This window comes from Ammospiza caudacuta, chromosome 3, assembly GCF_027887145.1.
Source record: "Ammospiza caudacuta isolate bAmmCau1 chromosome 3, bAmmCau1.pri, whole genome shotgun sequence".
In the NCBI taxonomy this organism is placed as follows: Eukaryota; Metazoa; Chordata; class Aves; order Passeriformes; family Passerellidae; genus Ammospiza; species Ammospiza caudacuta.
Window position 1 is genome coordinate 117,051,017 of NC_080595.1, and position 13,236 is coordinate 117,064,252.

At 38.6% G+C, this 13,236-nt stretch overlaps 1 protein-coding gene across 1 annotated transcript in view; it reads right to left on the bottom strand.

Moving 5' to 3' along the window:
* The window catches only part of EFR3B (EFR3 homolog B), a 129,356-nt gene that overhangs the window by 18,332 nt on the left and 97,788 nt on the right, over window positions 1–13,236 (bottom strand). The window contains exons 18-19 of the mRNA XM_058801529.1: window positions 9,712–9,854; window positions 4,678–4,769 (exon numbers count right to left, since the gene is read on the bottom strand). Of these exons, the coding sequence (XP_058657512.1) occupies window positions 4,678–4,769; window positions 9,712–9,854 (235 nt within the window). The remainder of the gene's footprint in view (window positions 1–4,677; window positions 4,770–9,711; window positions 9,855–13,236) is intronic.

Sequence of the window (13,236 nt, forward strand, 5' to 3'; positions counted from 1 at the left end):
AAAAATCCAAAAAATCCCTCCAAAAAATCCCCAAAATCCCCAAAAATCCCAAAAAATTCCGAAAAAAACCCAAAAAAATCCCCCCCAAAAATCCCCAAAACCACCCCAAAAATCCCCCCAAAAAATCCCAAAAAATCCCCCAAAAAATCCCCAAAATCCCCCAAAAATCCCTAAAAAAATTCCCAAAACTCCCCAAAAGTCCCCCCAAAAAATCCCCAAAAATCCCAAAAAATCCCCCCAAAAATCCCAAAAAATCCCCCAAAAATCCCCAAAAAATCTTTAAAAAACCCCCAAAATCCCAAAAAATCCCCAAAAATCCCCAAAAAATCACCCAAAAATTCAAAAAAAAAAAAAAAAAAAATCTCCCCAAAAATCCCAAAAAATCCCCCAAAAATCCCCAAAAAATCTTTAAAAATCCCCCAAAATCCAAAAAAATCCCAAAAAATCCCCCAAAAAAATCCCAAAAAACTCCCTCAAAAAATCCCCAAAAGTCCCCCAAAATCCCCAAAAATCCTGAAAAAATAAAAAAAAATCCAAAAAATCCCTCCAAAAATCCCCAAAAAATCCCCAAAATCCCAAAAAATCCCAAAAAATCCCCAAAAAAATCCCAAAAAAATCCCCCCCAAAATCCCCCAAAAATCCCAAAAAAATCCCCCCAAAAAATCCCCAAAAATCCCAAAAAAATCCCCAAAAAAATCCCCCCAAAATCCCAAAAAATCCCAAAAAAATCGCCCCAAAATCCCCAAAAATTCAAATAAAACTAAAAAAATCCCCCCAAAAATCCCAAAAAAATCCCCCCAAAATCCCCAAAAGTCCCCCCAAAATTCCCAAAAATCCAAAAAAAATCCCCAAAAAATCCCCCAAAAAAATCCCTCAAAAAATCCCCAAAAATTCTGAAAAAATAAAAAAAAATCCAAAAAATCCGTCCAAAAAATCCCCAAAAAATCCAAAAAATCCCCAAAAATCCCAAAAAAGTCCCCAAAAAAATCCCAAAAAATCCCCCCAAAAATCCCCCAAAAATCCCCAAAAAACCCAAAAAAATCCCCAAAAAAATCCCCAAAAAATCCCCAAAATCCCCAAAAATCCCCCCAAAAATCCCCAAAAATCCCAAAAAAATCCCCAAAAAAATCCCAAAAAAATCCCCCCAAAAATCCCCAAAAATTCTCCAAAAAATCCCAAAATTCCCCCAAAAATCCCCCAAAATTGGGATTTTTTCCCAATTTCTTTGGTGTTTTAAAGGAATTTTTGGGGATTTTATTTTGAATTTCAGGGGAATTTTGGGGAATTTTCTGAACTGGGAAATTTGGGAATTTTTCAAATTTCTTTGGGTTTTTGAAGGAATTTTTGGGGATTTTTCAGAACAATTTCAGGGGAATTTTTGGAATTCTCGGGGATTTTTTAGGAGATTTTTGAGGAATTTTAGAAATTTTTGGGAATTCTTTAGGAGATTTTTTGAGGAATTTCAGAAATTTTTGGGAATTTTTCTCAGGGATTTTCTGAACTGGGAAATTTGGGAATTTTTCAAATTTCTTTGGGTTTTTGAAGGAATTTTTGGAGGATTTTTCAGAATTATTTCAGGGGAATTTTCGGAATTCTCTGGGATTTTTTAGGAGATTTTTGGGGAATTTCAGAAATTTTTGGGGATTTTTTAGGAGATTTTTTGAGGAATTTCAGAAATTTTTGGGAATTTTTTAGGAGATTTTTTGAGGAATTTTAGAAATTTTTGGGAATTTTTCTCGGGGATTTTCTGAATTGGGAAATTTGGGAATTTTTCACATTTCTTTGGGTTTTTGAAGGAATTTTTGGGGATTTTTGGGGGATTTTTCAGAAGGATTTCAGGGGAATTTTTGGAATTCTCTGGGATTTTTTAGGAGATTTTTTGAGGAATTTTAGGAATTTTTGGGAATTTTTCTCGGGGATTTTCTGAACTGGGAAATTTGGGAATTTTTCCAATTTCTTTGGGTTTTTGAAGGAATTTTTGGGGATTTTTCAGAACAATTTCAGGGGAATTTTTGGAATTCTCTGGGATTTTTTAGGAGATTTTTTGAGGAATTTCAGAAATTTCTGGGAATTTTTTAGGACATTTTTTGAGGAATTTTAGGCATTTTTGGGAATTTTTCTCGGGGAATTTTCCGAACTGGGAAATTTGGGAATTTTTCAAATTTCTTTGGGTTTTTGAAGGAATTTTTGGGGATTTTTGGGGGATTTTTCAGAAGGATTTCAGGGGAATTTTTGGAATTCTCTGGGATTTTTTAGGAGATTTTTGGGGAATTTCAGAAATTTTTGGGGATTTTTTAGGAGATTTTTTGAGGAATTTCAGAAATTTTTGGGAATTTTTTAGGAGATTTTTTGAGGAATTTTAGAAATTTTTGGGAATTTTTCTCGGGGATTTTCTGAATTGGGAAATTTGGGAATTTTTCACATTTCTTTGGGTTTTTGAAGGAATTTTTGGGGATTTTTGGAGGATTTTTCAGAAGGATTTCAGGGGAATTTTTGGAATTCTCTGGGATTTTTTTGGAGATTTTTTGGGAATTTTTCTCAGGGATTTTTGGGAATTCTTTCAGGGCTTTTGTGGATTTGGGAAATTTTTTTCATTTTAGGGCAATTTTGGGAATTGTTTGGGATTTGAAGGGAATTCTTTGGGGGTTATTTGGGAATTTTGGGGATTTTTAGGAATTCTTTCAGGGATTTTGGGGAAATGATTAAATTGGGAAATTTGGGAATTTTTAAAAATTTCTTGGGGATTTTAAAGGGAATTTTGGGAATTTTTTGGATTGGGAAATTTGGGAATGTTTGAAATTTCTTTGGGATTTCCCAGATTTTTTAATTTCAGGGGATTTTTGGTTTTTTTGGGATTTTTGGGGAAATGTTGGGCGATTTTTTGCATTGGGAAATTTGGGATTTTTTAACATTTCTTTGGGATTTTAAAGGGAATTTGGGGAATTCTTTGGAGATTTTTGGATTGGGAAATTTGGGAATGTTTTAAATTTCTTTGGGATTTCCCAGATTTTTTAATTTCAGGGGATTTTGGGGTTTTTTTGGGGAATTTTGGGGAATTTTGGGGGATTTTTGCATTGGGAAATTTGGGATTTTTTAACATTTCTTTGGGATTTGAAAGGGATTCTTTGGGGTTTATTTGGGGTTTTTTCAGGGTTTTTTGGGAATTCTTTGGGATTTTTCTCAGGGTTTTTTGGGAATTTTTTATTTCTGGGGAATTTTGAGAATTCTCTGGGATTTGAGGAGAAAATTTTTGTATTTTGTGGAACTTTTGGGGATTTTTCTCAGGGATTTTTGGGACTTTTGGGGGATTTCTGGGGGATTTTTTGGGGATTTTTTTGGGGATTTTTGGAGGATTTTTGGGGGATTTTTGGGGATTTTTTGGGGATTTTTTTTGGATTTTTTGGGGATTTTTGGGGGATTTTTTGGGGGATTTTTTGGGGATTTTGGGGGATTTTTGGGGGATTTTTTGGGGATTTTTTTGGGGATTTTTGGGGGGGATTTTTGGGGGATTTTTTTTGGATTTTGGGGGGATTTTTTGGGATTTTTTTGGGATTTTTTGGGGATTTTTTTGGGATTTTTTTGGGGATTTTTTGGGATTTTTTTGGATTTCTGTGGGATTTTTGGGGGATTTTTGGGGATTTTTGGGGGGGATTTTTGGTTTGTTTTTGGGGTGTTTTTGGGGTGTTTTGGAGGGATTTTTTGGGCATTTTTTTGGGTTTTTGGTGGACTTTTCAGGGAATCCTTGAGAGATTTTTCAGAATTCTTTTGGTATTTTTGGGAATTTGCGATTTTGCTCTTTTGGCTTTTGACATTTGGGTTTTTTTTTTTTGTCTTTTGCCTTTTTTTATTTTTATTGGGGCCTTTTTTTGGTTGTTTTTTCTTTTTTTAATTAATTTCTGGGGTGTATTTTTTTAATTTGGGGCTTTTTTCTTTTTTGTTTTTTTCTCTTTAAATTTCTGATTTTTTAGAGAGAGCTTTTTCTCTTTTTTGCTGCTTTATTTCTGCTTTTTTTAAAGTTTTTTTTTCCTTTTTTTTGTTTTTCCTCCCCCCCCTCAAAATTCTGATTTTAGGGCAGGAATTTGGTGAATTTGGATAAATTTGGGGTTTTTGTGGTAATTCCAGACCTGCTCCCTCTCGGGGCTGTTCCTGGAATTCGGATTTTTTTCTTTTTTAATTTGTTTTCTGCCTTTTTTCCTTTTCCCAATTTGAGGATTTTTTCCCTTTTTCTTCTTTTAAAATTCAGGATTTTTTTCTTTTTTTCCAGAGAATTTTCTCCTTTTTTGAAATTGAGTCCTTTTTTTACCTTTTCTCACAGAATTTCCGCGCCTTTTCATATTTTTTTTCTTTTTAAAATTAGAAATTTTTAAAATTTTTCTTTTTAAAATTATTTTTTGCCTTTTTTGGTGCCTTTTTTCCTTTTTAATTTTAATATTTTTTTTCAGAGATTTTTTTTGGCGTTTTTTATTTTAAATTTATTTTTATTTTTATTTTTATTTTTATTTTGAAGGCTTGTTTTTCCCCCCATTTTTTTGGTTTCTTTCACGTTTCTTTCATATTTCTTTTGGTTTTTTCGGGTTTTTTTTTGCTTTTTTCCCCCCCAACCCCAGAATTTCTGATTTTAGGGCAGGAATTGGGTGAATTTGGATAAATGTGGTGAATTTTGTGATAATTCCAGACCTGCTCCCTCTCGGGGCTGTTCCTGGACTCCACCTCGACCTGCAGGGAAATCGTCTCGCCGATGCTTTTCCTCTTGCTCAGCCGATCCTCCTCTGCAAAATCCGCAAATCAAATCCTCAAAAATCCCCCAAAAATAAAATAAATTCCTCCATTAAAAAAAAAAAATTAAATGCCCAAAAATCCCCCCAAAAACACATTGAAAAAACAAAAAAAAACCCAAAAAAACCCCAAAAATTAAAATAATTCCTGGCAAATTTCCCAAAAAGTCCCAAAAAAATTCTCCACAAAAAAAAACCCCAAAATTCCCACAAAGTTCCCACAAAATTTCCCCCAAAACCCATTGAAAAACCAAAAAACAAAAAAAAAAACCAACTAAAAGAACCCCAAAAAATTAAAATTCCTGCCAGATTCCCCAAAAAACCCAAAAAAATTTTCCACAAAAAAACTCCAAAATTCCCCAAAAATCCATTAAAAAACAAAAAAAAAAACAAAAAACAAAAAAACAAAAAAACCCCCAAAAATTAAAATAATTCCTGCCAGATTCCCCAAAAAACCCAAAAAAATTCTCCACAAAAAAACCCCAAAAATTCCCACAAAATTCCCCAAAAACCCATTAAAAAACCAAAAAACAAAACAAAACAAAAAAAAACCAAAAAAAACCCCAAAAATTAAAATATTTCCTGCCAGATTCTCTAAAAAACCCCAAAAAATTCTCCAAAAAAAATCCCCAAAAATTCCCCAAAATGTCCCCAAAAACCCATTAAAAAACCAAAAAACAACAACAAAAAAAAAAACCCCAAAAATTAAAATAATTCCTGCAAAATTCCCCAAAAAACCCAAAAAAATTCTCCACAAAAAAAAAACCCAAAAATTCCCTCAAAATTCCCCAAAAACCCATTAAAAAACAAAAAAAAAAACAAAAAAAAAACCAACAAAAAAACCCCCCAAAAATTAAAATAATTCCTGCCAGATTCCCCAAAAAACCCAAAAAAATTCTCCACAAAAAAACCCCAAAAATTCCCACAAAATTCCCCAAAAACCCATTAAAAAACCAAAAAACCAAACAAAACAAAAAAACAAAAAAAAACCCCAAAAATTAAAATATTTCCTGCCAGATTCTCTAAAAAACCCAAAAAAATTCTCCAAAAAAAAATCCCCAAAAATTCCCCAAAATGTCCCCAAAAACCCATTAAAAAACCAAAAAACAACAACAAAAAAAATCCCCAAAAATTAAAATAATTCCTGCAAAATTCCCCAAAAAACCCAAAAAAATTCTCCACAAAAAAAAACCCAAAAATTCCCTCAAAATTCCCCAAAAACCCATTAAAAAACAAAAAAAAAACAAAAAAAAAAAACAACAAAAAAACCCCCCAAAAATTAAAATAATTCCTGCCAGATTCCCCAAAAAACCCAAAATAATTCTCCACAAAAAAAACCCCAAGAATTCCCTCAAAATTCCCCAAAAACCCATTAAAAAACAAAAAAAACCAAAAAAAAACCAACAAAAAAACCCCCCAAAAATTAAAATAATTCCTGCCAGATTCCCCAAAAAACCCAAGAAATTCTCCACAAAAAAAACCCCAAAATTCCCACAAAATTCCCCAAAAACCCAATAAAAAACCAAAAAACAAAACAAAAAAAACCAACAAAAAAAATCCCCAAAAATTAAAATAATTCCTGGCAAATTCCCCAAAAAACCCAAAAAATTCTCCACAAAAAAACCCCAAAATTCCCACAAAATTCCCCAAAAACCCATTAAAAAACCAAGAAAACTCCTCCTCTGCAAAACCCCAAATTTGGGGGTCGGGGGGTAAAAAATGCCCCAAATCCAACAGAAAACCCAAAAAAATCCAGCTGGGATTTGAGAGCTGGGACGGGAAGGAAAAATCCTAAAAAAAATCTGAATTTAGGACTAAAGGACTGAGGACTGAATTTCAAAAAAAGGAAAAAAATTCTCTGGAAAAAAAAGAAAAAAATCCTGAATTTTAAAAGAAGAAAAAGGAAAAAGTCCTCAAATTGGAAAAAAAACCCCAAAATTTCCTCATGAAAAACCCCAAATTTCCCCCCGCCAAAGGTGAAAAATGCCCCAAATGCAACAGAAATCCCAAAAAATCCAGCTGGGAATTCGGGGTTTGGAATGGGAAGGAAAAATCCTGAAAAAATCTGAATTTAGCACCAAAAAACCCCAAAATTTCCTCACCAAAAACCCTAAATTTCCCCCCCCCCAAAGGTGAAAAATGCCCCAAACCCAACAGAAATCCCAAAAAATCCTTCCAGCAATTTGGGGTTTGGGTTGGGAAGCAAAAATCCTGAAAAAATCTGAATTTAGCACAAAAAACCCCCAAAATTTCCTCACAATAAAAACCCGAATTTCACCCCCCCCAAAGGTGAAAAATGCCCCAAATGCAAGAGAAATCCCAAAAAATCCAGCTGGGAATTCAGGATTTGGGCTGGGAAGGAAAAATCCCGAAAAAATCTGAATTTAGCACAAAAAAACCCCAAAATTTCCTCACAAAAACCCCAAATTTCCCCCCCAGAGGCAAAAAATGCCCCAAATGCAACAGAAATCCCAAAAAATCCAGCCAAGAATTCAGGATTTGGGGCGGGAAGGAAAAATCCCAAAAAAATCTGAATTTAGCACAAAAAAACCCCAAAATTTCCTGACAAAAAACCCCAAATTTCCCCCCCCCCAAAGGTGAAAAATGCCCCAAACCCAACAGAAATCCCAAAAAATCCAGCTGGGATTTGAGATTTGGGGCGGGAAGGAAAAACCTGGAAAAAATCTGAATTTAGGACTAAAGGACTGAGGACTGAATTTCAAAAAAGGCAGCACGCCAAAAAAAGGAAAAAATTCTCTGGAAAAAAAAGAAAAAAATCCTGAATTTTAAAAGAAGAAAAAGGAAAAAGTCCTCAAATTGGAAAAAAAAACCCAAAATTTCCTCATGAAAAACCCCAAATTTCCCCCCGCCAAAGGTGAAAAATGCCCCAAATGCAACAGAAATCCCAAAAAATCCAGCTGGGAATTCGGGGTTTGGAATGGGAAGGAAAAATCCTGAAAAAATCTGAATTTAGCACAAAAAAACCCCAAAATTCCCCATAAAAAATTCCCAAATTCACCCCCAAAAGAGCCGAATTCTCAGGGAGGCAGAAAATCATGAAAAAATCCCCCAAAATCCTCCAAAAAAATTTCCCAAAAAATCCCCAAAAAATCCATTAAAAATACTTTGAAATCCCCCCCCCCCAAAAAACCATTAAAAATCCTAAAAAAATCCTAAAAAAATGTCCCCAAAAATAATGAAAAAATCCCCCAAAAAACCCCGAAAAAAACCTGAAAAACATGAAAAAAACCCCAAAAATTCCCAAAAAATCATGAAAAAATCCATAAAAAATCCTTTGAAATCCCCCCCAAAAAACCATAAAAAATCCTAAAAAAATGTCCCCACAAAAATAATGAAAAAATCCCCAAAAAATCCCAAAAAATTCCCCAAAAATCCCAAAAAATTGCCAAAAAATCATGAAAAAAACACCAAAAATTAAAAAAAAAAATCCCAACCCCCCAGATCTCCCCAGAAAGTTCCAGAACCCCCAGAATGCCCGGAAATTTCCAGAATTTTCGCCTCAGCTCCGCTCTGGGGACAGAACGTGCCTGTGAGCAAAGCCTGAAATCCTAAACCACGCCTGAAAAACCCCCAAAATCCTCCCAAAAAATTCCCAAAAAATCCCCCAAAAAATCCATAAAAAATACTTTGTAATCCTCTCAAAAAAACATAAAAAATCCTAAAAAAAATGTCCCCAAAAATAATGAAAAATCCCCAAAAAACCCCGAAAAAAACCCTAAAAAACCATGAAAAAATCCCCAAAAATTCCCAAAAAATCATGAAAAAATCCCCAAAAAATCTCCAAAAAAATCCCAACCCCCCAGATGTCCCCAGAAAGTTCCAGAAGCCCCAGAATGCCCGGAAATTTCCAGAATTTTCGCCTCAGCTCCGCTCTGGGGACAGAACGTGCCTGTGAGCAAAGCCTGAAATCCTAAACCACGCCTGAAAAACCCCCAAAATCCTCAAAAAAAAAATCCCAAAAAATCCCCCAAAAAATCCATAAAAAATACTTTGTAATCCTCTCAAAAAAACATAAAAAATCCTAAAAAAAATGTCCCCAAAAATAATGAAAAATCCCAAAAAATTCCCCAAAAATCATGAAAAAAAACCAAAAAAATCATGAAAAAAAACCCAAAAATTCCAAAAAAATCCCAAACCCCCCAGATCTACCCAGAAAGTTCCAGAACCCCCAGAATTCCCAGAAATTTCCAGAATTTTTGCCTCAGCTCCGCTCTGGGGACAGAACGTGCCTGTGAGCAAAGCCAGAAATCCTAAACCACGCCTGAAAAACCCCCAAAATCCTCAAAAAAATTCCCAAAAAATCCCCAAAAAATCCATAAAAAATACTTTGTAATCCTCTCAAAAAAACATAAAAAATCCTAAAAAAATGTCCCCAAAAATAATGAAAAATCCCCAAAAACCCCCGAAAAAACCCCTAAAAAACCATGAAAAAATCCCCAAAAAATCATGAAAAAATCCCCAAAAAATCTGCAAAAAAATCCCAACCCCCCAGATCTCCCCAGAAAGTTCCAGAACGCCCAGAATTCCCAGAAATTTCCAGAATTTTCGCCTCAGCTCCGCTCTGGGGACAGAACGTGCCTGTGAGCAAAGCCTGAAATCCTAAACCACGCCTGAAAAATCCCCAAAATCCTCCCAAAAAATTCCCAAAAAATCCCCAAAAAATCCATAAAAAATCCTTTGAAATCCCCCCCAAAAAACCATAAAAAATCCTAAAAAAATGTCCCCAAAAATAATGAAAAACCCCAAAAAAACCCCGAAAAAAAACCTAAAAAACCATGAAAAAATCCCCAAAAATTCCCAAAAAATCATGAAAAAATCCCCAAAAAATCTCCAAAAAAATCCCAACCCCCCAGATCTCCCCAGAAAGTTCCAGAACGCCCAGAATTCCCAGAAATTTCCAGAATTTTCATCTCACCTCCGCTCTGGGGGCAGAACTTGGCGCTGAGGCGCTCGGCGCTGAAGGAGCCCCCCGGGGCCGCGGCCAGCGCCTCAATGATCCGCGACTGAGAGAACCAAACCTCTGGGCCCAGGGACGGGATGGAGCCCGCGGGGGGCAGCCTGAGGGGAAAACGGGCAAAAAATCAGAAAAATGGGCAAAAATGGGGTTAAAATGGGGAAAATGGGGTTAAAATGGGGATAAAATGGGGTTAAAATGGGGAAAATGCTGCGGCCCTGCGAGAACCAAAACTCGGGGCCCAGCGACGGGATGGAGCCTGCGGGGGGCAGCCTGAGGGGAAAATGGGGCAAAAAATCAGAAAAATGGGGAAATATGGGGTTAAAAAGGGGAAAAATGGGGGAAAATGGGGGAAAATGGGGGAAAATGGGGAAAAATGGGGTTGAAATGGGGTTGAAATGGGGAAAATGCTGCGGCCCTGCGAGAACCAAAACTCCGGGCCCGGAGAGGGGATGGAGCCCGCGGGGGGCAGCCTGAGGGGAAAACGGGGCAAAAAAACAGAAAAACGGGAAAAAATGGGGTTAAAATGGGGAAAAATGGGGTTAAATGGGGGAAAATGGGGTTAAATTGGGGTTAAAATGGGGTTAAAATGGGGAAAATGGGGTTAAAATGGGGTTAAAATGGGGAAAATGCTGCGACCCTGCGAGAACCAAACCTCCACGCCCAGTGACGGCATCGAGCCTGCGGGGGGCAGCCTGAGGGGAAAACGGGCAAAAAATCAGAAAACCGGGAAATATGGGGTTAAAATGGAGAAAAATGGGGAAAATGAGGGAAAATGGGGGAAAACGGGGTTAAAATGGGGAAAATGCTGCGGCCCTACGAGAACCAAATCTCCGGGCCCAGCGAAGGGATGGAGCCGGCAGGGGGCAGCTTGAGGGGAAAACGGGCAAAAAATCAGAAAAACGGGAAAAAATGGGGTTAAAATGGGGAAAAATGGGGTTAAAATGGGGTTGAAATGGGGTTAAAATGGGGAAAATGCTGCGGCCCTGCGAAAACCAAAACTCGGGGCCCAGCAACGGGATGGAGCCTGCGGGGGGCAGACTGAGGGGAAAATGGCTCAAAAAATCAGAAAAATGGGGAAATATGGGGGAAAATGGGGAAATATGGGGTTAAAATGGAAAAAATGGGGTTAAAATGGGGGAAAATGGGGTTAAAATGGGGAAAATGGGAATAAAATGGGGTTAAAATGGGGAAAATGCTGCGGCTCTGGGAGAATCAAAACTCTGGGCCCAGGGACGGGATGGAGCCGGCAGGGGGCAGCCTGAGGTGAAAATGGGGCAAAAAATCAGAAAAATGGGGAAATATGGGGTTAAAAAAGGAAAAAATGGGGGAAATGGGGGAAAATGGGGTAAAAATGGGGAAAATGCTGCGGCCCTGCGAGAACCAAAACTCCGCGCCCAGCGACGGCATCGAGCCGGCAGGGGGCAGCCGGAGGGGAAAACGGGCAAAAAATCAGAAAAACGGGAAAAAATGGGGTTAAAATGGGGGAAAATGGGGAAAAATGGGGTTAAAATGGGGTTAAAATGGGGAAAATGCTGTGGCCCTGCGAGAACCAAAACTCCGGGCCCGGAGAGGGGATGGAGCCTGCAGGGGGCAGCCTGAGGGGAAAACGGGGCTAAAAATCAGAAAAACGGGAAAAAATGGGGTTAAAATGGGGGAAAATGGGGTTAAAATGGAAAAAATGGGGTTAAAATGGGGGAAAATGGGGTTACAATGGGGAAAATGGGAATAAAATGGGGTTAAAATGGGGAAAATGCTGCGGCTCTGGGAGAATCAAAACTCCAGGCCCAGGAACGGGATGGAGCCGGCAGGGGGCAGCCTGAGGGGAAAACGGGCAAAAAATCAGAAAAACGGGAAAAATGGGGTTAAAATGGGGGAAAATGGGGAAAAATGGGGTTAAAATGGGGTTAAAATGGGGAAAATGCTGCGGCCCTGCGAAAACCAAACCTCCGGGCCCAGCGACGGCATCGAGCCCGCGGGGGGCAGCCTGAGGGGAAAACGGGCAAAAAATCAGAAAAACGGGAAAAAATGGGGTTAAAATGGGGGAAAATGGGGAAAAATGGGGTTAAAATGGGGTTAAAATGGGGAAAATGCTGCGGCCCTGCGAGAACCAAAACTCCGGGCCCGGAGAGGGGATGGAGCCAGCAGGGGGCAGCCTGAGGGGAAAACGGGGCTAAAAATCAGAAAAACGGGAAAAAATTGGGTTGAAATGGGGGAAAATGGGGTTAAAATGGAAAAAATGGGGTTAAAATGGGGGAAAATGGGGTTACAATGGGGAAAATGGGAATAAAATGGGGTTAAAATGGGGAAAATGCTGCGGCTCTGGGAGAATCAAAACTCCGGGCCCAGGAATGGGATGGAGCCAGCAGGGGGCAGCCTGAGGGGAAAATGGGGAAAAAAATCAGAAAAATGGGGAAATATGGGGTTAAAAAAGGAAAAAATGGGGGAAATGGGGGAAAATGGGGAAAAATGGGGTTGAAATGGGGTTGAAATGGGGAAAATGCTGTGGCCCTGCGAGAACCAAAACTCGGGGCCCAGCAACGGGATGGAGCCCGCGGGGGGCAGACTGAGGGGAAAATGGCTCAAAAAATCAGAAAAATGGGGAAATATGGGGGAAAATGGAAAAACATGGGGTTAAAATGCAAAAAATGGGGTTAAAATGGGGGAAAATGGGGTTAAAATGGGGAAAATGGGAATAAAATGGGGTTAAAATGGGGAAAATGCTGCGGCTCTGGGAGAATCGAAACTCTAGGCCCAGGGACGGGATGGAGCCGGCAGGGGGGAGCCTGAGGGGAAAATGGGGCAAAAAATCAGAAAAACGGGGAAATATGGGGTTAAAATGGGGAAAAATGGGGTTAAAATGGGGAAAAATGGGGTTAAAATGGAAAAAATCGGGTTAAAATGGGGGAAAATGGGGTTACAATGGGGAAAATGGGAATAAAATGGGGTTAAAATGGGGAAAATGCTGCGGCTCTGGAAGAATCAAAACTCCGGGCCCAGGAACGGGATGGAGCCGGCAGGGGGCAGCCTGAGGGGAAAATGGGGAAAAAAATCAGAAAAACGGGGAAAATGGGGTTAAAATGGGGAAAAATGGGGTTAAAATGGGGAAAAATGGGGTTAAAATGGGGCTAAAATGGGGAAAATGCTGCGGCTCTGGGAAAACCAAAACTCCGGGCCCAGGCACGGGATGGAGCCTGCAGGGGGGAGCCTGAGGGGAAAATGGGGCAAAAAATCAGAAAAATGGGAAAAATGGGGTTAAAATGGGGAAAAATGGGGTTAAAATAGGGTTAAAATGGGGGAAAATGGGGTTAAAATGGGGAAAATGGGGTTAAAATGGGGTTAAAATGGGTAAAATGCTGCGGCCCTGCGAGAACCAAACCTCCAGGCCCAGGCACGGGATGGAGCCGGCAGGGGGGAGCCTGAGGGGAAAATGGGGCAAAAAATCAGAAAAACGGGGAAAATGGGGTTAAAATGGGGAAAAATGGG